The sequence below is a fragment of the Acytostelium subglobosum genome, assembly GCF_000787575.1.
Source record: "Acytostelium subglobosum LB1 DNA, scaffold: scaffold5, whole genome shotgun sequence".
Classification (NCBI taxonomy): Eukaryota; Evosea; class Eumycetozoa; order Acytosteliales; family Acytosteliaceae; genus Acytostelium; species Acytostelium subglobosum.
The window spans coordinates 970,611-993,648 of record NW_012236527.1 but is presented as its reverse complement, the minus strand read 5'-3'; the positions used below and the strand labels follow the sequence as shown (position 1 = coordinate 993,648).

The 23,038-nt window shown below is 43.1% G+C and overlaps 12 protein-coding genes across 12 annotated transcripts; 4 read left to right on the top strand and 8 right to left on the bottom strand.

The window, feature by feature from the left end:
* Nucleotides 1-151: 151 nt before the first annotated feature.
* SAMD00019534_031660 (hypothetical protein) lies at nucleotides 152-952 on the bottom strand (the record flags this gene model as incomplete). The annotated part of the gene is made up of 3 exons (XM_012901299.1): nucleotides 152-525; nucleotides 600-691; nucleotides 792-952. The coding sequence occupies 3 exons, from the start codon at nucleotides 950-952 to the stop codon at nucleotides 152-154; spliced, it is 627 nt and encodes a 208-aa protein (XP_012756753.1).
* Nucleotides 953-1,878: 926 nt separating this feature from the next.
* On the top strand, nucleotides 1,879-4,254 carry SAMD00019534_031650 (hypothetical protein; the record flags this gene model as incomplete). The annotated part of the gene is made up of 1 exon (XM_012901298.1): nucleotides 1,879-4,254. A coding segment is annotated over one exon (2,376 nt), but the record flags the coding sequence as incomplete, so codon positions are not given.
* Nucleotides 4,255-4,337: 83 nt separating this feature from the next.
* Nucleotides 4,338-5,150, bottom strand: SAMD00019534_031640 (hypothetical protein; the record flags this gene model as incomplete). The annotated part of the gene is made up of 4 exons (XM_012901297.1): nucleotides 4,338-4,600; nucleotides 4,676-4,726; nucleotides 4,788-4,979; nucleotides 5,087-5,150. The coding sequence occupies 4 exons, from the start codon at nucleotides 5,148-5,150 to the stop codon at nucleotides 4,338-4,340; spliced, it is 570 nt and encodes a 189-aa protein (XP_012756751.1).
* A 177-nt stretch (nucleotides 5,151-5,327) lies between these two features.
* Nucleotides 5,328-6,039, bottom strand: SAMD00019534_031630 (hypothetical protein; the record flags this gene model as incomplete). The annotated part of the gene is made up of 2 exons (XM_012901296.1): nucleotides 5,328-5,585; nucleotides 5,656-6,039. The coding sequence occupies 2 exons, from the start codon at nucleotides 6,037-6,039 to the stop codon at nucleotides 5,328-5,330; spliced, it is 642 nt and encodes a 213-aa protein (XP_012756750.1).
* A 626-nt stretch (nucleotides 6,040-6,665) lies between these two features.
* SAMD00019534_031620 (hypothetical protein) lies at nucleotides 6,666-7,070 on the top strand (the record flags this gene model as incomplete). Its single annotated transcript, XM_012901295.1, has 1 exon — nucleotides 6,666-7,070. A coding segment is annotated over one exon (405 nt), but the record flags the coding sequence as incomplete, so codon positions are not given.
* Nucleotides 7,071-7,834: 764 nt separating this feature from the next.
* On the top strand, nucleotides 7,835-9,386 carry SAMD00019534_031610 (hypothetical protein; the record flags this gene model as incomplete). Its single annotated transcript, XM_012901294.1, has 2 exons — nucleotides 7,835-8,939; nucleotides 9,028-9,386. 2 exons carry the CDS (start codon nucleotides 7,835-7,837, stop codon nucleotides 9,384-9,386), a joined length of 1,464 nt encoding a protein of 487 aa, XP_012756748.1.
* A 143-nt stretch (nucleotides 9,387-9,529) lies between these two features.
* Nucleotides 9,530-9,969, bottom strand: SAMD00019534_031600 (hypothetical protein; the record flags this gene model as incomplete). Its single annotated transcript, XM_012901293.1, has 2 exons — nucleotides 9,530-9,796; nucleotides 9,874-9,969. 2 exons carry the CDS (start codon nucleotides 9,967-9,969, stop codon nucleotides 9,530-9,532), a joined length of 363 nt encoding a protein of 120 aa, XP_012756747.1.
* Nucleotides 9,970-11,280: 1,311 nt separating this feature from the next.
* SAMD00019534_031590 (hypothetical protein) lies at nucleotides 11,281-14,865 on the bottom strand (the record flags this gene model as incomplete). The annotated part of the gene is made up of 5 exons (XM_012901292.1): nucleotides 11,281-11,739; nucleotides 11,788-12,183; nucleotides 12,217-14,072; nucleotides 14,153-14,647; nucleotides 14,724-14,865. Coding segments are annotated over 5 exons (3,348 nt in total), but the record flags the coding sequence as incomplete, so codon positions are not given.
* A 420-nt stretch (nucleotides 14,866-15,285) lies between these two features.
* SAMD00019534_031580 (hypothetical protein) lies at nucleotides 15,286-16,370 on the bottom strand (the record flags this gene model as incomplete). The annotated part of the gene is made up of 4 exons (XM_012901291.1): nucleotides 15,286-15,331; nucleotides 15,402-15,500; nucleotides 15,575-16,178; nucleotides 16,262-16,370. Coding segments are annotated over 4 exons (858 nt in total), but the record flags the coding sequence as incomplete, so codon positions are not given.
* Nucleotides 16,371-16,819: 449 nt separating this feature from the next.
* On the bottom strand, nucleotides 16,820-17,158 carry SAMD00019534_031570 (hypothetical protein; the record flags this gene model as incomplete). The annotated part of the gene is made up of 1 exon (XM_012901290.1): nucleotides 16,820-17,158. A coding segment is annotated over one exon (339 nt), but the record flags the coding sequence as incomplete, so codon positions are not given.
* A 1,285-nt stretch (nucleotides 17,159-18,443) lies between these two features.
* Nucleotides 18,444-19,448, top strand: SAMD00019534_031560 (hypothetical protein; the record flags this gene model as incomplete). Its single annotated transcript, XM_012901289.1, has 5 exons — nucleotides 18,444-18,480; nucleotides 18,541-18,736; nucleotides 18,817-18,868; nucleotides 18,959-19,181; nucleotides 19,285-19,448. 5 exons carry the CDS (start codon nucleotides 18,444-18,446, stop codon nucleotides 19,446-19,448), a joined length of 672 nt encoding a protein of 223 aa, XP_012756743.1.
* Nucleotides 19,449-19,832: 384 nt separating this feature from the next.
* SAMD00019534_031550 (hypothetical protein) lies at nucleotides 19,833-22,378 on the bottom strand (the record flags this gene model as incomplete). The annotated part of the gene is made up of 3 exons (XM_012901288.1): nucleotides 19,833-21,816; nucleotides 21,884-22,175; nucleotides 22,255-22,378. 3 exons carry the CDS (start codon nucleotides 22,376-22,378, stop codon nucleotides 19,833-19,835), a joined length of 2,400 nt encoding a protein of 799 aa, XP_012756742.1.
* Nucleotides 22,379-23,038: the final 660 nt, after the last annotated feature.

Here is a 23,038-nt window from a genome sequence, read left to right as displayed (position 1 = left end):
AATAGATGTCACATCAAACAACAAACTTGAGTAATTGATGTCAGTTCAAATTCAACCGTTACACACACCCACAACAATTTGAATTCAAATTTTGAAAATGGAACTTCAATGTCGTCTTGTCTTCTTGGTCCACCAGTAGACCTTCAAAGGTTTATTCGAGATAGTAGAAGGCGTAGTTCATACCTGGCATTGGATATGGCTTGGGGTATGTGATGATCTCCAATGTGTTAAGATTGATCATCCAGAAATAGGCGTTTCCTTCAGTGTAGGGCGTGTTTGTGAGCACAGCCAGCATGTATCCATTGATGGCATCGAGCACAAAGCCAAGGCCAGTGCCACCAGTGAGCACGTAAAGACCTGGTTTGGAAAATATGACATTGGCCAAATTGTCCTTCAAGTCAATCTTGAACAAATATTGACAATCCTTGGTAACAGTGTGCCAATTTCCAAAGCCAACATAAGGTGTTGACTGGTAAACCGTGAAGTAGAGATTGGGCTGCAGGGACCAGGCCAGTGCTTCCTTGACTGTTATATATTATGGAATGATATTGTCGATGCATCATCGCCATCCAACAACCAGATATTGAACTGTTGCCTACCATTAAAGTACAACAAATAGAATATATTGCTGTCTGGATCATAGAAGCATTCGTAGAAGCCCGGCATTTCAGTGTGCAGAGGTTTGTAAATACTATTGTTGTTGTTGTTGTTGTTGTGAGTGCAGTGCAGTGCATGATGATTAGGAGGAGGCTGATGATGATGATGGTATCACAACACTGTTGATCACATACAGTTCTTGTTGTTTGTAATTGTATTTCAACATTGCAATGGTGAGGTTGGCATCCTTTCCCATTCCATAAAGTATGTTATCCTTGCCAACCATGCGAACTTGTGTATCCTGATCATAAGAGTAACCATAGTCATTTCCCGTGCCAACTAATGTATCAGTCATGCTCTCGTTCTGATGGGGAGGGGCGGATAGAGGACTCACTTGTTAACATCTTCACCTCATTCATTCATTTATACATACTTTGATATAATAGGTCCAGAGTATTGGAAAGTCAGTCTCGTCTGAATCCAATTGAAAGAATTGGACAGAGTCTGAAGTGGCCGAATTGAACTGCGACGTGGAGATATCATTATAACTATGTGAATGCTGGTTAATTATATCTTCTCCACTTGTCAAGTTGTGTCTAACGTAGAAGTAGTTATTTGGACTATCGGAGCTCATACCAAGATATGAGAACACTGTTGGGGCATCCTGTCGTCGTCATCATCATCATTGATTGAATGATTGGTCAGTAAGTTAGGTCAGTTAAGGGAAGGATGGATTGACTTACAGCTCGAACAAGGGCAAGGTGATAGAGGCATGCAATGAACAAACATGTTTGAATGATTACTTGTGCCTTCATCTTCTTCTCTATGATTGGTGAATTGATGAACAACTGATCAACACTCGAAGTGAAGTCCAGATCTGACTATTGTACGTTTTTCGCATATGTCAGATTCAAAGAATACAAGAATCTTTTTGAGTCCAAACGAACAAGTCATATGATCATTGTAGTATTATCAGATAAACATACAATATATATAAATATATAGAAGATGGATACATTATCTGATTACATATTTTTGAATATATTTAGAGATCTTCATGATGCTGATATCATTGATTCAGCATGCTTGGGACTGACTTGCAAGAGGTTACATTCGTTATGGAGAAGATCACGATCAATATGTTATAATGGAAAGGATATATTATGTATTTGGAAAGGTGATACAAACAATATCAACATCAACAACAACAACATCAACATCAATCAATCATTATCATCATCAACATCATCAACGTCATCAACAAAAGCAACAACAACAACATCATTCACTCAATTATTAATAGCAACAAATATTGATCGACCACTGGCTCAAGGGACACTCCCAGAGTCACTGACAAGTCTGGACTTTAGTAACACCTTTGATCAGCTGATATTGCCCGGCTCACTACCAGGCAATCTACAACGAATTGGCCTTGGATCACAATTCAATCAAACAATCATACCGGGCTCATTGCCCGACTCGATCGACTGCCTGGAGCTTCAAAGCCTGTACAACAAGATACTGCTCCCTGGTGCATTGCCTCAGTCCTTGACACATCTGACTCTGCCCTTTGGCCCAGACACCAAGTTGATGCCCGGTGTGCTGCCGCCCTCGCTTCACTCAATCAACTTTAGTCATGTCACTGGTGTCATGCTCAATCTGATGTCACAAGGATCAGATCTCGGCAATTGTTCATTCCCCTCATCTGTCACATCACTTCATCTTGGCCATGACTTCAACCTTAGACTTGTCCCGGGGTCGCTGCCGCCCTCACTCAAAGTGCTCCACATGTCGACCAACTACTCACATCCGATCACTGGCGGCGTGCTACCCGACTCCCTGACGACGCTGTACAATCACTCCAGATACTCGTCGGTACTGACCACGGCGTCGTTTCCCAAGAAGCTCACACATCTCTACACTTACATGCATGTGCCATTTGCTCCACTCCCTCGCTCGATACATACACTTCATCTTTTCATTCCCGATGTCATCATCTCAACTCATATCAATAGTATGGAGAACAGTCATATGCCATTGGTACTGAGTGAGGGATATCTGCAGGACACACTCACCGAGCTTCGAATGCCCCAAGCATTCAACGAGGCACTCTCCATTGGCTCACTCCCCAGCTCATTGCAGACACTTCTATTTGGTCAATTCTTCAACCAGACGCTGCAGCCGGATGTACTCCCTCGATCACTGACCACACTTTCGTTCGGACGTACCTTCAACTCACCCATTGTACCTGGCGTGCTTCCACAATCACTCACCAGTCTATCACTGAACGAATGTATTGGGTTCAATCACCCTCTACTTCCTGGTGCGCTCCCTCCATCACTCACAACATTGATGCTTTCATCAGTGTTCAATCAATCACTTGGTCCAGGCATCTTGCCTCAGTCACTGCGCAACCTGAAGCTGCTCACCCTCTTGCCACCACCAAACCAACTTGTGCTGCCGGCCCAGATGACCTCACTTACCGCTTATCTACCATACGTCACATGTTGTTCGAGTGTGGATACAGTCGAGCTGGTTGGTCAATTGAATGTCATATTCCCAATACATACCAAAGTTAGGAAGATGATCATTCCGTCTGCTCTCATCAACTTCCTGCATTGTTTCATGTCGTCCATGCCCAATGTTGACACATTCAGCACAGTCTATCCCTCACTGGGCAATATGACATTCCGTTTGATGGACAATGAATCCGACCCTCATGTGATGGTTGTGGTCGAGAGATGGACAAAGAAATACGAACATTGCGATATGATGTACTCCAATCACTTGCTCATCACTACGCAGTCAGACATTGTTCGATGGGCCACTGGATCGAATGTTATGGGACAACATCAACATTTGGTATTACAGCAATATAGGCAAGCCAATCAGCAACAGCAACAACGATATCCTCTCCAGACACATGCATTGCAACAACAACAACTACAACAACTACAACAACAATCTCAAATGCCACAGATCCCACCACCGGTGTATAGAATGATCATGCCACAGATCCAACAAGGCATTGCGCCACAATTACCACAACAACAATCGCCTCTAATTCAGTCGTATCAACAGCAACAGAAACATTCAATAGCCTTCCAACAACAAATGCAACGGTATCAGCAAATTCAACTTCAACAACAACAACAACAACAACAACAAATGTTAATACAACAGCAACATCAACAACAACAACAACAGCACCAGTCAATGAACAGGCAGCATCAACTTCTGCCCCAGCAAATACAACAACAACAACAACAACAATTCATGCCGAATAACCAACAGCAATTTCCATGGCCACAGCAACAACAATATGCTTCCACCATTGTCCCAGGACCAGCCATTAATGCGGTTCCACTACCTCCAGTATTATTGTTCCAACAAAGGAAAGATCAGTCTCCTCCACAGCCCCAACAACCGTCACAACAACAACAACAACAACAACAACAACAACAACAACAACAACAACAACAACAACAACAGCAGCAGCAGCAGCAGCAGCTACCAATTCTTACAACGTATCCTTCACCCACATCCATTATCAGTTTGGACTCTGAGGACGAAACACCAAACGAAAAGGGTTTATCCAGAAGCAGAAAAGAAGATGGAAGCTCGCCTTTAAGTATGACACCAGATGGCTCTTCATCGCCATAACAATAAACGGTTGTGTATTCCTCTCTCTATATATGGTACAATGCTCGGGAACAACAACAACTGTTGTTGAGTCCATCCTACTGATTGACAATACGCAGACCTTGAAGTATATCGGCATTCTTCAGGGCACCACGCTTGTAGGCCTCTTTGGATATCAGTCCGTCGCCATTCTCATCCATCTTGTCAAAGAAATCATCGATAAAGTCCTGTTGCTGATCGAAGCGTTTGCCGCCACACGTGACATATGAGCCAACCAATCTATACATGCTCTCCAACATCAACTCCATATCCTTCCTTGTGATGTATCCATCACTATCCATATCATACAATGAGAAGGCAACTATAGTAGATTGAGTAAGTATATTAGCCACATGCATGATCTTAAGTAGTCCCCAAGTGCAAAGTAAGTACATACAATCTATCTTCTCCTCTGGCGTACCTCTGATCACTACAGACAGTCCACATACTATGAAGTGATGAGTAGTAGTGTTAGATGATGGACAGACAATAACAATAAGACTACTTACCAAACTCTTGAAAGTTAATCGTATTATCCTTGTTACGATCGAACACATTGAATAATAGATCATGTAGGAATGTGTCTGCTATACCCATCTGTGTCATTATCTCTTTGAACTCTGCTCTACTGACCACTGCGCTACCCGATGGTAAATCCTTCTTGAAGTCTCTGAACAATGACTTTAGTTCACGTGAATCAACTACATAACATCATCATCATCATCATCATCATATTGAATGATTAGTCGAATTGATTGATTGTCAGTTCATGATCATGTTGTTGCTCTTGCTGATTGTCTCAACATACAATGTGATGAGGATACCAACTGCTCCACCTCCTCCTTTTTCAAACTTCCAACATGGTTTCCCATCGTTGAATGATTGCTTCTTATCTGTATTATGTATATGTATATATATATATATGTTTGTGTTTGTCAAATGACACTTCTAAGGTCCAAATGAAGAATGGTCGTGGTCCCAGGACCTGCGTTTTGGGTCGGGGTTTGACCTGGGGAGGCTCAAAATAGCCAACCAACATCTGATTAATCTTAATCTTGATGGATATGCTTGTATAACAGGTCGGTTGTTATCTCTGTTATTCTTCCTACTTCTTCCATGGCACCAACTCCAATGTCTCCACAAATGAGTTTCTTGGCAATAGGTTGAATGATAGAGATACGAGCAGACAATGACTTTAGTGAGCTCAGATGCATCTCAGTGAATGGATTGTCCCACATCATTGTATTCATTGCGGGTGCAACTATCAACTCCTTATTCTTGAAGTCCCATGCTCTAACTATTGATGTCTATCTCATTGCAATGAGGAGTTAGCTTGCTAGCCGTATCTGTGAGTCTGTTGGTCAGTCGCAGACCTACCAATAGGTTGTCGGACAGTCCATTGGCTAACTTGGCAAGAGTGTTGGCTGACAATGGTGCAATGAGCATGGAGTCTGCCCACTTTCTTAACTCAATGTGTAACACGGGATCATCGCGTTTGGACCAGGATGTCCATTCATCTTCATCGGTGTATACTCTTAGTTGAGCATTCTGTCCAATGTCTTTACAGAAGTGTAATGCATTCTTTGTCAACACTACTTTAACATTGAAATGAGGCAATAACAAGTCTATCAATTGTTGATACTTTATAGTGGCTACACTTCCAGTCAAACCTAACAACAAGTTCTTCTTTATATTTGTTGTTGTTGTTGTATTTGTTGTTGAAGATGATATAGTATTATCTGTTGTTGGTGTTGTAGACATTATGAATGATATTGTATGTATATGTATGATGAGATGGTACCTTGTGGATAAGTTAAATGAATGACTTGTGTTGCTTCTTCAAGTTCAAACCTTCCACCACGAAAGATGGAAACAAGATGACAGCATCTCACACTTTGAAACGACCGACTGTCATTTGTCTATTCGATCAACAACAGATAGAGATACACAACAACAATATAATGAACGATACATTACATAACAATCATATCAATTCATCATCAACAGAGAATAATAAGAATAAAAGAAAGAAGAAGAAGAAGCAAAACAATGAAGATAAAGAGTCAGAACCAATAACTACTACTACGACAACTACGACACAAGATAATGATGATGATGAAATAGATCAAACAATTACTTCTACTGAGTCTATATCAACAACAAATGAACCAGAAGAAGAAGAAGAGAATAAGAAGAAAGAACCTGTAGTTGTCATTACATTGAAGTCAAATGTGTCTAATCTCATTGGATCATGGTTATCAACATCAGCTCATTTGAAGGACTATCAAGACACGGATGAACAAATCAGTAGATACATACCAAACATTACCAATACACCGTCACAGTCCAATGTACATGTATCAGCTCAGGTAGCATCACCATTTAACATGCTCGACAACAACAACAAAGATAAGAGCAACAATAAGAATAACAAGGAGAATAAGACCATTCAATCAATGACAAAGGATCATCTGGATCAGATATTAAACGCTGATCAGAAGAAACGTGCCACAACAAACTATCATACTTCATTCAAAGCAATTGGGTCACAACTGATGCAACAGAACATTATTGGTGGCCAACGATACCAACCATACTCCAAATCAACAACAACAACCAGCAATGACCAGAGTGAGAGTAGGAGTAGTTCGACAAAGAGTTCAAAAGGAGTACAACAACCTCAACCTGTTCAGCAAAGCAACAACAATCAACGACCAGGCAGCAACAACAGCAACAAACGACAACAACAACTACAGCCAAAGAAGTCCAAGTGGGGTGACCAGTTGTCGAGTTGACTTGACAAGTGACCCTAGGGTCACTAGATACGCGCGCGATCTAACTGTCACCTGTCACTTTTTCTTGATGGCTTGTTACTACTACTTTAATTAATTAAAGTAGGTTCAGGAGCATACAATACTCCCTGCCGCCCGATTGTCAATGGAAATGGGCATGACAATGTCCAAAACGACAAGTCGTTGTCGTCCGATGAGGAAGTTTCCTTAGTCTACTCCGATCACTTGTATTCTATGGTAGGAGCATCTTCGTTGACCTTCAAACACATTTAAATCTTTATGCCGCCAAGATTGTGCAAAGATCAACCTCTTGTTGTAATGTTGGTGCTGTTAGAAGGTGTCACTCCATGATGAATACCTACGCAACAGAGACCCGACACGCGAATTTTCCTCATCGTCTTCAAATTCAGACCCATGACAAGGCCCCGAAACAGGGGCCACCCCTGCGTCTTTTGCTCGCTCCGGTCCAATCTGATCATCCCCCACACCCCATCATATCACATCACAATCCACCCTTTGATCATTGATTGACCCTGTATGGCCAGGGGCAGTCCTAAACAACGAGTGTTACAAACATGTTTGTTAATGAGTTAATGATCATAGGGTATCTTGAGCTCCAACTTTAGGACAAGTTCCAGTTCAAATCAATCAATCAATCAAACATTCACCAGGAGTACAAACAATCATATAATTTATAAATATACTCTCTAATCTTAAATCAATCAACAATGCGCACTAACTTATTGTCCATTGTCATTGCCATTATGGTCTGCTGTGCCACCGCTCAGCAAACAGGCATGACCACTCTCTATGTCAAGCCATCCAGCTCAAACACTGGCGAGCATTACGCCACTATAGACTCTCACTCATCAGTCACCAAGGGTCTGTGTGGCACTTCAAAGTCGTCGCCATGCGCCGATGTCAGTACCGCCCTCACCTCGTTCCAGAACCAATTCCCCGCCGCCACATACAAGGGCACCTACCCACCCCTGACCCTGCTGCTGCTTCCCGGCACCTACCAAGGCTATGGTAACAGCAACTTTGACATCTACGGCTTCAACCTGACAGTGCTGCCAGCCCAGGCCAACTCCGTTGTTACCTTCTCGCCCAACGTCTATGGCTCGCAGAGCCTGTTCACATTGAACGACATGTTTGCCCAGAAGCCACTGGACCCAGCCAACACCCACAGCAGACTCTACGTCAGCGGTCTCATTGTCAACAACCTCAACTCAATGTTTGGTTCATTCCTCGGAGTCGAGGTCGGCATCTCCACATTCTATGGACTCATCGAGAACATCCAATTCTCAAACTCGAACGTGGGCGGTGGTGTCATTGGCGCGACCAACACCTACAACACATCAATCGTGATCGACACCATCAACTGCACATTCGTAAACATCGAGGCCGGCAGCTCAGGTGTGTTCAGCGCTATCGGATCTGATATCAACATCCACAGCAGCGTATTCCGTGAGTGCAATGGTACCTCGGTCCACTCGCTCAACGCCAACATCCTGGTGGACTCATGCCTCTTTGCCGACTGCCCAGGCATCCAAGGTACCAACGGTGGTGGAATCTATGCCGACACCTCCAACGTCACAGTGTCCAACTCACAATTCATCAACTGCTACGGTGAGAATGGTGGTGCCATCTACTATCAAATGAATCCCCGTGATATCATTGCCAACTTGCCCGAACAGCTCACCGTCCAATCGTGTCAGTTCAGCTACAACGTTGCCAACACTACTGGTGCCGACATCTGTATCGTTGGAAACAGCGCTGGAAAGTCCATGATCACCATCAATGACTGCACCTTTGAAGGTGGACGTCTCCTGAGACCATCAGCCGTCGGTGGATCAATCTTTATCCAAGGTAAATATCATGCCAAGGTTGTGTGTCGTCTCCAAGTCCAATCCACTAACATACCATCTCACTCAATCAATCAATCAATCAAATAAAGACACTGACTTCTCTGTCTCAGACTCGAGCGTTCTCAATGCTACTGGAAGTGCTGTTGTGATCAACTCAGCACCAGGTACCTTCCAGAATGTGTCCATTTTGCATTCGACTATGGCTACTGAGGGTGGAGCATTGTTGATCAATGGCACCAAGATGCACATCTCCAACAGTGACATCAGTTACAACTCCGCCTCATCATTCGGTGGTTCCATCTTTTGTCAAATGTCATCGGTCATCATCACTGACACACAGTTCACTGGCAACACTGACCAAGGTGGCAAGATCGACTCACTCTACTGTCAATCATCCAGTCCATGTGACTTTACAATTGACAACACTGTCTATTCAATCTGCGCTTAATCAACCGATACTATCTATGATAATAATAATTATATAACTTTACTTATTATTTGTTTATTTGATTGAATGTATAGTGTTACTTAGAAAGGGATATACTTGGACTTGGACATGGACATGGACTTAGCCTAGAGGTAAGTGTGGGTCTATGCTGATGGATGCTCAGACTTTGGTACCTCGATTGGCATGTCAGTAGCACCAGCGCCACCAACGTTGTTGTTGTTGTTCTCATCCTCCTCCTTCTTGGTGGCCATCTCCAAATCATCTACATGTTGGTTGGCACCTGGCTTCATCTTCTTTGTTGATGCAGATGAGCATCCAACAGAGATAATATAAATCAAGAATACTCCCAAGAATACAACATCAATAATTCCACAAGCACGCATCAGCTTATGGAACAATTCAGAGTTTGGCTATAATTATTTGTTTGATTGGATGGAAATTAATAAATAATTTGATATTTTCCAAAAGATAAATTATTACAACTTACACAATCATCCTTGATCAACTCTGATACCATGAACAAAGCAATCGATAAACCAGTGAAAATGATGAATGATGAGTACAGAACATTGGCTCGAACCATTCTATAGAATGATTGATTAATTAAATGAAAGGTTAGAGTTATTCTTTCTTCTGATTCCAAGATGATTATAATACTTACAAATGTTTCTTAAAGATATAATAAAAGAGGAATCCATAGATGTGATTAGCTAAAAATACAACACAATATAAGACTAGGAATATAATTGATGTGTAGCATGAGGCATCCCATTTGATTGTCATTATTGCTATTGTGATAACCAGGATAAATGAATTGGTAATAACTGTCCATATTATGATCCAAGGAAAGTCCTTGAGTCTAATTGGGAATTAAATATTATTAATATTATTTTTAGCAATTCATTCTATTGATTGATTGTACCTACATTCCTCTATTCAACAATGACATTTTGGTTGTTCTACTAGATCAGATTATAGCTAAACTCGGATAAATAAATATATATAATTATATAATGAAGTACTTCAACATATATATATATTTCTGGTCTGGTAAGGTCTGGACTGGACAGGACTGGTGGGGCAATGAGGTTGTCCGATAGGATGTGGATAGTGGATAATCAACAATACTGACTCTGTCCAGGTGCAGAGTTGGTCATATGCATATTCCTCAACTTGTAAGTGATTTCCAGAATGACATATATGAGGTGATGATGTGTGAGAGAGTGTTGATGGTGGTGATCTGATTGGTTTGACATGACAGGTCAGCTAATTGATGGTGTGAGTGATTGTGAGTGTGTGAGTGTGAGTGTGTGAGTGAATGAGGATGATGAGAAGAGAGAATAGGATTACCAATATTGATGGTGATGGTGATGAAGATGTTGATGAGATGAGTTGTGAATATCCGACGAATCGATGATTGATCGGTTCTGTACTAAATGGGCACTTTGTGCTTGTTTTGTAGTTTGACATCAATCTCAACATTCAATGACAATTTTACAGAGATGACAATAATAATGGCAGACAACATTAATTGATTGATGAACATGATGACGATGAGTGATGATAATAGTAATGATGGTGGTGATGTTGGTGATGGTTCTCCAACTCTTCTTCTTCTTCTACTACTGTTTCTTGATTGATTGATTGATCACATGAGTGAGTGTGCCCTCAAAGCCAAAGAGAGTCCAAGATTAAGTCTGCAATGATCATGAGCATATAACATGGTATGATGGTGGATTTATATAAGTTGGCCAGCCAGAAGATAATAAATAATTTGATTACTTGATTGATTGCATGATTGAATGGTTGAATGGTTGGTTGAATGATTGAGTGGAGATTGATGAAGCTGGAAGGCTTGGCGGCCACGCCATGGAGTCATGGAGCGAAGCTACAGCTTGTTTGTCACACCGACTTTGGTGTAGGATGGATTAAATCGAACGGTGCTGCGAACTCCTGCCTTCATATTGATGATCGATGCTGGTAGATTGAGACTGGACTGCTCGTTTGGAAGTGGAATGGAAATAAGGTCTTGTTCGCCATGTGAATTATTGTTAGTTGTTGTGGTTGTGGTGGATGTAATATTGGTAGTTGAGATGGTAGAGGTGGTAGATGATGGCCTTGTGGTCTTTCCAAAGTATGCCGAGCCATGAGGTGTGGTGGGTGGGGAGAACTTGAAAGGGAGGATGCTGGAGCCACGTGAACGACGCGAGTCAAAGGTCGTTGAGAGGAATGACGAGTCGGAGCTTTGGCGCTTGGTATTCATTCTGATCTTGGACTTGCGAACATCATTGGCATTGGCTGGTGGTGCCAATGTGTTGCTGTTGGTGTTGCTGTTGTTGTTGCTGTTGTTGTTCTTGAAGGCACGATCGAGGTACTGGTCAGGTGTGCCCGGTGAGCCCACTTCCAGTGCAGGTGGTATATGTATGCTGCTGCTACTGTTTGTTCGACGTAGGCCACGGAAGGAGGCCTTGGCCTTCTGCTCCTGTATGTCATAGTTGCTGATCATTCGATTGAGGCTATGAACGATCTGATCGAATTGAGGCCTCACCTCTGGGTCTTGGTCCCAACACGAGGTCATCAGGTGCAGATAGTCGGGTGGACAGTTGGGTATGGGCAGCTCGGGACGTCTGCCCTTGAGTACCTGTCGCTCAATCTCGCAATTGAACACCACGTCCTCATAAGGTAGTCTGCGGGTCAACATCTCCCATAATATAATTCCATACGAATAGACATCACACTTCTCACTATATACATCGCCCCTGATCACCTCCGGTGACATCCAAAGTGTTGTTCCCTTCTTGACTCCAGGTCCACTTGGTCCAAACACTATATGTGTGCGTGTGTCAGTGACTGACTGATTGATTGATTGAGTGAGTGAATGATACTTACGTCCAGTTATTCTACTCTTGTTGATACAGGTGTTAAAGTCGGCCACCTTGATGTTGACCGATGCCTTAAGGGACAGGGAGTTGACCAACAGGTTTGGTGACTTGAGATCCAAGTGCCAGATGCCAAGGGAGTGCAGGTAGTGCAGTCCTTGGGCAATGTCCAACGCCATTCTCAACACTAATGCGAACGGGATTGGTACGATGTCGTCGGCCAGGACATCCATGAGGTTGCCACAGGGTAGGTACTCCATGACGATGGCCCAGTTGCCTATCTTGGTGCATCCACCAACGTACTTGACGATGTTGGGGTGGTTCAGCATGCTGAGCACCTTGACCTCGCTGTAAAAGTCCTGGATGATCTCTGGCGATGGCTCTGCCAGCTGGTGCAGCCGCTTGACTGCCACCATGATGGTGTTGTCTGTTGGGTGTCGCCGTATCCAATTGCCGCGCTCATAACTGTTGCGCGTCAGATGTCCCTTCAGATTGTTGACAGAGATGAGTGCGCGGAACACCTCGCCTGCCGCACCGTGGCCAAGCTGGTCCTGGATAACAAGCTCTGACTCCAAGTCTATCTCCTTGTTGCCAGCGTGAATGTTCTCGCACTTAATCTTGACGAGGATGTAGTGGACCTCGCGCTGATTGATGATGAGCTGGATCACCTCGTTGACCTCGATCTGCTCGAACACAGTCATCGAGCACTTGATGTAGAACCACTCGCCACGCGCCAAGTTACCGTTGCGTGGCACCATCGACAAGTTGAACTGATTGCGCTTGAGGTTGGGCTGATGGAACTGGAAGCTGATGTCTGTGTCGCCAGAGTTGGATATCAGGAACTTCTCAGTGAGCAGCTGGTAGATGTTGGCAGTCTGATCACCTTGCTTGCCAAACGTCAACACATACTTGGAGATGCGGACACGTGAATGGATGTAGCGAGGGATACCCGCGCCTGATCCAGTCAGAGAGAGTGCGCCAAGTGCGTATTCCTTAGGGTTGATGTGCTGGCCATTCGCGATCATAGTGTGTGCCAGTTCTTGCAGACGCTTCATCACAGCTGGCTTCTCCTTGATGTATCCGTACATCTGTGCAGAGTCGGCATCGTTGAGCACGGTGCCGTTGCATGCGCGCAGGAAGAGGGGCAAGATCGGGTCGGATACGACTCGCGTGAACAACGTGAACTCGCCTCCACCGCGAATGCACACCGTGCTGTAGATGTCGGCTTCGACGTGGGTATAGACGACGAGCTCGACTGCCACCTGCAATGTCTCGCCAATGGCTATCGTGCCTGTGGCAGGGTGGAATGAGAGTGTGTAGTTGACATCAAAGGGCGAGAGTATCTGGAAGTTGATAGGACATTGACCCAAGTTGTTGATCTGGAATGAGTCCTTGGCAATGTGGTGCACCACTATCTTGGGCTGCTTTGATCCCGTTGGCATGGGCGCGGATGATATGGGCACATGCATCATGACGCCGCCACCATGCAACGAGGTCGAAGGTGAGACGGGTGAGGTGGACAGCGGTGATAGGCTGTGGCTGGATGACGATGATGATGATGAGGAGAGTGGTGGCGAGGCCGAAAGCTGAGATGGTGAGTTGAGATGAGTCACTGGCGAATAGAATGGAGAGGTGATCTTGCGTGCTGGTGGTGGCGATTCAATGAATGCCAACTCAGGCACGGTCAAATCGTCATGATAGAAGTAGAACTTGCGCTTGGACAAGGATACCTTGATCAAGTTGTTGACTGAATCCATTGACTCTCGTCTGTTCAGTAGTGATGGGCTTTGTGCGAATGAGTCCCTATTTGGCCAACGAACGAGGAGCGTGTTAGGGTGGAATCATTCCATTCGATCAATCAATCACTAACTTACTTTCTCCGCCAACCTGTGGCCATGTCTTTGATGGACGCTGAGATCTGATCGTGTACAGGCTTCCTAAATGTGGACTGTGGCGTGGAGTTGGAATTGATCACTTCTTTGAGCTTCTCGATCCATTTCTTCTGATCAAACACAGTCTGTGCCGAGATTAGGTAGACGCGTGGCTGTGGTGGTCCAGTGAGTGACGATGTTGGCAAACATCCATAACCCATGGCAATATCATCGTCATAGTATGCACTTTTTGGTGGACTGGTACCCAACAGACCTGGACTGGATGATCCAGGCGATGTTGATAGCTGTTGTTGCTGTAGTTGCTGTTGTTGTTGTTGTTGCAATGGAGGCACAATCTGGAAACAATACTTCCTGCCTTTGTAGTTGACCTCGGACACCTCCACGCCCTTGCCAAGGTATACAACACCTCTTGGACGTTGCTTCTCCCAGTTGACATTGGTAACATAGTAGTATAGTGTGTCCTTCTTCAGTATGAACCATCGTATCTTCCCTGTTATGTGTTATGGATGGATGGATGAATGGTTAGTGGGTGTCCAGCGTGGTCAAGTGGGAGGACGATGTCTTACAGTTGTGGACTGTTCCACCTTGCTTGGTGAGGAATCCACTGTGTAGCACTGGGTCTGAGGCTGCAGAGGTAGACGATGTGTTGTCATTGTTTAGTATATTATCATCCATATCTTGGATTGGATTGGCTGCTGCTGTTATACAACAGCCTTGTTATATATGTATATGCTGGATGGTCTTTGTTGATGTTGCCGTTGTTGTTGTTGTTGTCGTTGTCTAGTATGATGTATGCTGTATGCTTGCTTGCTACTGTTGTATTATATATATATTATGTCTATGCGATTGGCGGATTGGCCTTTATGTGATTGATTGATTTGATTTGATTGTGTGTTAGATTTAGTGTGGTCCACTCACTGATCAAAACATTTTTATTTGGGTTTTTGTGTTGAGGACCTCGCTCCCACAAGGCGAAAAGCCCACGTGTGTGGTTGGATTGTGAAACGGTCAAGGTGGGATGGTGCGATTCACACTCGTCTGTTACGAACGGACCCAGAAGACCAATAATGGGAAGTGAGTCTTTGATTACCCAAAACGATGTTCAAAGGTGATCGATCTGATCGGTCACCTCTCATGAATGCTAGAGTGCTCCTCAAGTATTGTTAAATGTCGTCTAACAGGTGTAAACAAACATGTATTAGTTAGTGAGTGATCATGTCCATATGAACAACAACATTCAATACCTTAGTCGTTGAACAACTCTGGCATCTCCAAGTGCAAGTGGCCTGATGGTGGATGTTCTTTGTAACATCAACTCCTTCTTGTCTCGATATATGTTTACTCTATGATGGCAGGATGATTGATTGATCGACTAATTAGTACACAATCAACGGATGGCGATGATGTCTTTACTTACCTAAGTCCTGTGAATAGTAACCAAGTACCAAGAGGTGTCTCGGTGAATGTTTTGATGTGGCTCGCCTCCCAACTGTTGACTTGGACTGTGTTGCGAACTGTGATCTCAGAGACATCCTCGTCCCACATAATACAGTCTCCAGTGCCATCCCATACATTGAGGTTGATCATCTTGCCATCTTGCCGCAGCATAATGTGATCGAGTCGTGCTATGAGGTCAACATAAGTACCCTTCACGGCCTCCATTTGTATAGATTGCACTGTGGTCAGACTGTCATCATTGAGGAAGCTATGTATGAGTTTGATATCCTCTTTCGATGCCACGTAGTTTACACTCGGTCGTCCATTATGTAACTCCAATGGAGTTGGATGGGACATATCTACATCGGATGGAAAGATATAAACTTGGCAATCTCCACCATCTTGCTTAATTCTTCCCTTTACATATATCTTATCTCTATAACTATAACAATATAGTCCTTTAAATAACAACAATGTACCTTTTCCAATCAATCTATAATGTTGAACACAATCATTGGTAAAGAACAACGTTGCAGATACCAATTCTTTGTTCTTATCTTTGAGTATGAATGTAAGGCTCCAGTCTATTGGATTGATTTAATGATTGAATGAGTTTGAGTATGAATGATATAGTATTTAATAATAAATAATGTTAAATGATAATTACCAAGGTTACACTTCTTTATATCATTATATAAGTCCTCTACTATTGCAAAGATGTTGAAGGTCTCGCCTGCCTGGACAGAACTGAATGACCTGTGTCCATCTTTATTCATAGATGGAATGAACGTATAATATTATTGTGTTATCTCTATCTCTTTGATACAAGTATGTTGGTGGTATTGACGAATGACAGGTAGACAACGAATACGAGGGTTAGTCATGTATGTTAAGTTGTTGTCACATCAATTCTTGGAACATCGGACCCAACAATGTTGATAAGATAATTGAGGATTTTTTAGAGTTAGATAAAGAGAACAAACATTGACAACATGAACCAGAGATTGGTTGAATGTAAAGATATAGATGTAGATGAAGAAAGATGATAAGAAAGACATTTCAATTATGATACATAGAAATTGGTGAAGTGATTGATGAGGTAGATGAACAATGGATAATGATAAAGTTCTAAACTCTTTGTGGTGGTGTTAAGAAACACCCTTTGTTTAGACACCAGTAGGAGTACGGCCTTGCTAGTTCACTTTGAGCTCATGGTCCACTCAGTTTATGAGTTGAAACCGTAGAGGGTACGACCTTGCTTCTTGAGGGCATAGACGACATCCATGGCAGTGACAGTACGTCTGTTGGCGTGCTCAGTGTAGGCGACAGAGTCACGGACCACATTCTCCAAGAAGTTACGGAGAACGTTACGGATCTCCTCGTAGATGGGGAACGAGATACGCTTCACACCTCCTCTGCGTGCAAGACGACGGATGGCGGGCTTGGTGATTCCGTGGATGTAGTCCTTCAACACCTTTCTGTGTCTCTTGGCTCCGACCTTTCCTCCGACCTTTCCTCCGGTCTTTCCTCTTCCTGATGGGGCAGTAGACATTATGTTATGAGTTTAATTGATTAACTTTAGAACTGTTTTGTATGATTGTACGAGATAGAAGAATGAGTGAATGATGTTAGAAGTCTGTTTAAGAGTACGATTGATAGAGTGGCAGTGTTGAGCGATGGTGATGTTAATAAGATAGATGATATGGTATACATACAATTTAAAGAGTAATACTTGTATGAAGTAGATTGTACTTGTGTGGTGTCAATTGATATGTTCTGATTGTCCTCTGAGGATTGGCTTATAAGCAAGAGGTCCGTTAAAGAGTGTTGAATGTGTGATCACTTCAAAATCCGCACTCACTCATCATTCACACGTAAAATTTGAAAACATGTTTGAAAAAAGTCGTTATTTTGATTTGATCAAATTCCCTCCATTTACTTTCATTTCAAAATGTCCGTTGTGAGCACAGAAGTTTAAACTTCAAATTTGAATTCAAGTATTCTGACTGTTGTCAAACAGTAACAAAAGAGTGATTGTTGTTGTTACAATGACTATGATCATGATGCACAGTTTACAAAGAACTTCACAAGCAATAAATCATTCAATCATTCATTCATTCATTCACCACTTGACAAAGCTTAGTATGAGCTTAGACCATTAATTAGAGGGAGTAACATTGTTTGGCGCGCAGTTCAGTTGTACTTTGTTATTCAATCAACACATAAGTTGCATCTTAATAATAACATTACTAATGCTATATATATCTGATTGTGTCTTTATAACTCTCATTGTTATAATATTTGTTGAACCCACCCAACATGTTATAACAATCCAACTATATCTACTTCTACCCTGGTCAAAGATGACTTCACCAAAATTGATTCAAAGTTCTGTTTGACTTGAGTGAACGAAACAAACAAACACTGACACACACGCGTGTTTGGTGTTCAACATCAACAATCTGAGATGTGAGGGTGAGTTGGAAGGGGGGATCACATTCGTTCAACAACTATTTATTTAGTTTTTTTGTCATTATTCCCCTTCTCACACCAATCTCCACTTCAACAGAAGTAAATTGCAATTAATAGTATTACTCATCTCATCATCACAAGTATATAATAATATATACCTAAATACATATATATATATTACACGTTTATTTATAAATAAGGATTGTTGTTGGATTAATTAATTCACATCATTATTGTAGGAGTAGTCAATCAATCAATCAATCACATTAGGGAAAAGGAAGCAGAACGCAATAGTAGTAGTAATAGTAATAGTAGTATTACTTGACATCTTTAATATATATAATTATACAGATACACATATATAGATAATAATAATAATGGCACAAGAAGAAGAGAATGAATATTTGTTCAAGAGTATGTTGTCGTTGTGTGTTTGAATGAATGAATGAATGAGACTTACACGTTTCACATTAGTCGTCATCATTGGTGACTCTGCTGTCGGCAAGTCAAACCTGCTAAATAGATTCACAAGAAACGAGTTCACAGAGAAGACAAAGGCTACAATCGGTGTTGACTTTGGCACCAAGTCAATAGAGATCGATGGCAAGGTTGTCACTGCTCAATGTTGGGACACTGCAGGACAAGAGCGTTTCCGTGCCGTAACCAGCGGGTACGTCTATCCACTTCAATCAATCAATCTAATCAAACATCTTGACTAATCATAATCACATCATACATAATCATATATAGATACTATCGTGGAGCTGTAGGTGCGATGATTGTATACGATATTACATCTAAAGTATGTGTCTTGTCTGTCTTGACTACATGTGACACTACATACATACATGAGGACTAACCATTTGATGCTACTGCTCCAACCAACAAACAGATAAGCTTTAAGAATGTTACAAGATGGTTGAATGAATTGAGAGAGAATGCAGAGCCAGACATCTTGATCATGATGGTTGGCAACAAGTCTGATTTGGAAACGTCTAGAGAGGTGTCGACTCAGGAGGCTCAGTCCTTTGCTCAGTCCAACAAGATATCATTCTTGGAGACCTCTGCTCTCAACTCAAACAATGTAAACCAAGCCTTTGAACGTCTGCTCAAGGGTAAGCAAGAATACATACATACATCTCGAGCCATGCCTTGCCATGGTATGCAATACAATATACTGATCACCTGACGAATCACAATCAATCAATCAATCAACAGACATATATAGCCATCTGGGACAGAGAAAGAACATTGTCATGGATGATGGACAGGAGTGGTTGAAGCCACAAACGAATGCTGGACACAAGATTACTCCACTGTCTGACACTCCAATCGCAACTACAACCTCTACACATCAAGAGAAGAAGAAGGGATGCTGCTAAATCAATATACTCAAAGCATCATCTCGCTCGCACTTCTCGTCATTCCTCCTCCTCTTCCTCTTCCTCTTCCTCTCCTTCTCCTCCTCCAGCTGTGTTTATGAGTGTATGTGTGAGTCGTCGCCGCCACCGCCACAACAACAACAACAACTTTATCGATCACCATCATCATTGACTTTGGTTTCATCATCATCAGCGACTACTGTACAGTACATTCAACAACAACATGGAGGATAATAAACATGGTTATCAAGTAACAATACCAAACTTATCGACACTCAAGAGTGATGACCTTGGTCCCAACATACACGTTCATTATGCGCGTTTTGCCGATCCACCAATCAGTAGATTGATTTATATATGATATGTATATGTACAATGATATCGTTATTCCATATTCTCCTGCTGGTTTGGTTCCCTTGCCCAGGACTTTGTTTGATTGAACGAGCTCGTCTTTGTGATTTGGATGTCAGAGTATGCCTCGTCTTGGTGGACCTCGACCAATCCCTTTGTCTTGAGCACCAGCATTTCGTAAAAGGTACCGGCAACGGCAACTCTTGTCTGTTTGTCGGCAACCAGACTCTCAAAGTTGATTGAGTTGGTGTTGTGTGTGTTGAAGTAGTTGTTGAGAACGGTGTGCATTGTTGATGTTCTGGGTGTCCATGATCCTGGTCCAGGTGTCTTCTTTGGCGTCTGCTGGGGCGTCTTGAATGGAATGCCATCGTCGTCGCCCTTGATCGGACTCAGATCGCCCTTGATCGGACTCAGATCATCTTCAGGGAGGACAGGGTTGTGCTGGTAGTCGTCCCATCGATCACCACCACCACCTAGATCAACCTCAAACACATTCTCCTTATCATCGCCGACATATGGATGCTCTAAATCGTCTCGTCTCGCTGGTGACACTGGATGCATCGCGAGCATGTCCAACTCCTTCTCGAGCTGGCCCAACAGCTGGGCTTCCTCCTCCTCAGTGATGGTGCTGTCAATCTTTGCTCGCTTGTTTGGTGCAATGTTAAGCTTATCCTCTATATGCTCGGTAACCTTGGACAGAATGACCTGCTCCTTGAGTGGCAGCTTGTCAAACTCCATGTCGGGAGGGATGCCCAGCGACTCCTTCATCGTTGAATCAAAGTCCACGCCCATGCCCTCGAACTCCTTGAGCGACTGGTGCACCTTTGCCGCCTTGAGGTAGCTCATGAGCTTGACATCGTCATCGTCGAGCACCTCCTTGTATCTGTGGAAGATGTCTCTGAATTGGTCGGTGATCCTCTCATTGATCACTCTGCGCACCGGCATCAGCATCGAGTACTTTGGGCCGGGCGCCGAGAGGGTCTTGGTCTGCAGGTGGAACTCGGCGCTGGTCGTGGGGAACGTTCGGTGTTGTGTCAGCAGGGAGTTGGCATTGTTTCGCAATCGGTTTATATCGGTTCGGTTGAGTGCCCTACGTCCTATTCTTCTGGTTTGTGCCTCGCGCATTGCTTTGGTGGTCTTGGGCTGGACTTGCTCTGGTGGTGATATCTCGATCAAAGGGATTATACCCCTGGGCTTCTGTGAGTCGACAGCTGTGTCTGGACGCTCCTGGTTGACATCTGGTGGAGGCGGCGAAGGCGGATAGTCTCCTCCTTGTTGGGGCGGGGAAGGAGGAAGGTCACCTCCTTGCTCCATCCATTCTTCATCATCAGGCCTCGATCCTATGAAGGGGATTGGCAAGTCCATTTCCTTGCCTGTTTTCTGAAGGGGATCATCCTTGTCAATGTCAAACTTGGTACCAGGGTAGTAGTCGACTGGATCGAACACACCCTGAAGCTCCATTGATGTTGGCTCGATCTCCAGACCAGGACTCATATGTTGGCCTATTGAAACGTCGGCAGGGACTGGCGGCGCCTGATAGGGTGAGCTTGGTGAGTAGGGACGGAATTGATCGTCGCCCTCCTCACCTGTGCCAGGCGGACCGGTCTTCTGGGCAGATGGTTCGATGCTCTGTCGCTGAGGCGTGATGTGGATTGATACGCTTTGGGCTCCTCGCATCACCATCTCATCCTCGTGGAAGTTCTCGATCCATTGTTTGTAGCTGATAAATGAGTCATCATTCTCGCGCTCCTTCAGTTGTGGAAGCAACTCCTCCTGGCGCGCCTTTCGCTCTGCATCCATCCTGTCCAGCTCTCTCATGATCTCGATATCGATCCTCTGCTGCTTCTCCAAGTCCTCTTGCATGACTGAGGTGTCTTGCTGCTCTGGTGATAATCCTGGCTCATCTATATGTCTCTGGCCAGGTGTAGAGGGTGCCGATGGAGCTGGTACAGGCTTCATGGCCTCCATATATAGTTGTTGGAACTTCTTTGACTCAAAGAACTTGTCAACTACCAAGCTATAATGTGATGCGATGTGTGTGTTAGATCACAATGAATGAATGGATGAATGAATAGGATACATACTCTTCAATTCTTCCATCTTTAAGAATAACTGATCGGAGATAGTCATCGATTTGATGTGCGACATTTCCTTGCTTTGATGTTGTTGTGAGTGTTTGAGGGTCCTCCTCTTCTTCGGCCACTGCCAAGTTGATACCTGGTGCAATCATCTTGGTTGTGCCCTTGAATCTTGCAACGGCATCACCACAATCATCCAACAGGAACTTGACCTTCTTTGAAAAGATACGTACGACACCAAGCAACAAATGTGATGTCATACGAAGAGCCATTGGAAGATGTGGATGTAATATGTGTCCTACAAATCAATTGAAGTAATCATTCATTCATTGTTAGTATTGAATGTTACAACATATATTGAATGTCCTAGAACATACTGATTGACTTTGGGATGTTTGTCTTGAAGACATGGCTCTTTGTCAACTTCCTGTCCCAATGACCAGCCAGCCAGACCTTTCCAAGTGGTCCTCTCTTTGACAACACAATCTGTGAAAAGAACATCTTATTCTTTTGTTTGTGAAATCGTTGATATCAATTATATATATAAATAATAGTTATAACAATGAATGAATAAAATGGTTCAGTCAGCACTTCACTTGTTTGCAAAACACTTACAACACACAACAGATCTGATTTCTTCTAAGTGAAATTGCGCGCCAAATTTTACTGTTATGTCCAACATTGCGTCTCTTCATTCTCATCCCAAAACACCTATTTTTGTAAGTTCCTATTCCATGAGTTGTGATAATTAATGGATAAATGGAACAAACAAGGGTTGTTCGGGATGAACACATTCATTTATTCATTCATTCATTCAATACAATACAATAAAATTCATGTCAGACATATGATTCAATCATGTTGTTGAACAATCGAACAATGTAATGTTGTATGTATGTCATTATAATTATTTGTCATCGATGTAAATGGAATGAATGAAAGAATGTTTACAATGGAATGATTGACAATGCCATCACGTAAAGAGTGCGAGATGCACAAAACCAACTACGACTTGACACGACAACCCTAGGGTTTTTGTGACGTTGAACCAAATACTTTCGTCCAGGATGACACTGCAGACGTGGATTTTGATTTGTTGGATGAAGTAGTGCCGCGCCCCCACATGATTGAATCGACTAGACTTGTCCCAGACGAATAGTT